We start from the raw sequence: 1,151 nt of genomic DNA, 5'->3' as shown, positions 1-1,151 counted from the left end.
TCAGCGGCGTAAAGAACAGATCCTAAAGGGTCTCCTGGATGAGGAAGACAGCAGCACGAGCGCAGCAGCAACCAACTGCAGCAGCAGCAGCAGCAGCAGCAGCAGCAGCAGCAGCAGCAGGAGTGAGAACAGCAAGCCAGACAAGTCATATAAAGGTTCAATTGATTATTTATTGGTTCCTATTTGTTCTATGTTGAACTCTCATCCTTTATTTATAACAACAAGCTGCTGCAGCGGGAGAATAACAGCATATAAACATATTTATAAAAAAGGAGAAAAAAGAGAAAAAAGAAAAAAAAACGCAAGCCTTCTGGTGTATGTACAGCATCAATACACAAACATAAATCAAGCAGAACAAATCCTTTTTAATATCGTCAAAGGCGTGCAGCATTATCCAAATAAAGATAAACACACACACAGCAACAACATACAAACTAACACACAAATAAAAACACAAAACAAACAACAAACGCAGCAACAACAACAAAAACAACATAAACAACAACAACAACAGCAACAAGACACAGAAGAAGAAACGGAAGAAAAAGAAAAAGAAAAAGAAAAAACAGAAAAGGAAAAAGAAAAAGAAAGAGAAAAAGAAAAAGAAGAAAAGGAAACAGAAAAAGAAAAAGAAAAAGAAAGAGAAGAAGAAAAAGAAGAAGAAGAAGAGAGTATTGTATCTCACACGGACCTGAAGGTAGAGCCGCTAATAATCCACGTAGAAGCAGCAACAGCAGCAGCAGCAGCAGCACTGCTGCATGCAGCAAAGGAGGCGGGGCTGCGGGACTCAGGCATCTGCTGCTACGGCCGCCGCTTCATCGTCAATATAAAAGGATCAACCAGAATGGAAACACCCATCATCATGCACACAACAAACAGCAGCAGCAGCAGCAGCAGCAGCAGCAGCAGCAGCAGCAGCAGCGGCAGCAGCAGCAGCAGCAGCAGCAGCAGCAGCGGTAGTGGTAGTGGCAGTGGCAGCGGCAGCAGAGGAGAAGAAGGAGAGATAGAGACAGATAAAGAGACAGAAAGAGAGAAAGATACAGCAGCAAATACAGAAACAAAAGCAGCAGCAGCAGCAGCAACAAAAGAAGAAAAAAAAGAAAAAGAAAAAAATAAAAAAATAAATAAAAAAGAAGAAGTTATTGTATCTC

At 41.4% G+C, this 1,151-nt stretch overlaps 1 protein-coding gene across 1 annotated transcript in view; it reads left to right on the top strand.

Moving 5' to 3' along the window:
* Window positions 1-1,151, top strand: part of EMH_0070340 (uncharacterized protein) — a gene marked incomplete at both ends in the record, with an annotated part of 1,586 nt that overhangs the window by 262 nt on the left and 173 nt on the right. Inside the window, one exon of the mRNA XM_013498966.1 lies at window positions 381-1,151. Within this exon, the coding sequence (XP_013354420.1) occupies window positions 381-1,151 (771 nt within the window). The remainder of the gene's footprint in view (window positions 1-380) is intronic.

The sequence above is a fragment of the Eimeria mitis genome, genomic scaffold, assembly GCF_000499745.2.
Source record: "Eimeria mitis Houghton genomic scaffold, Emh_scaff3870, whole genome shotgun sequence".
Taxonomy (NCBI): Eukaryota; Apicomplexa; class Conoidasida; order Eucoccidiorida; family Eimeriidae; genus Eimeria; species Eimeria mitis.
The sequence above is the reverse complement of the archived record's forward strand: the minus strand, read 5'-3'. Positions and strand labels throughout refer to the sequence as shown.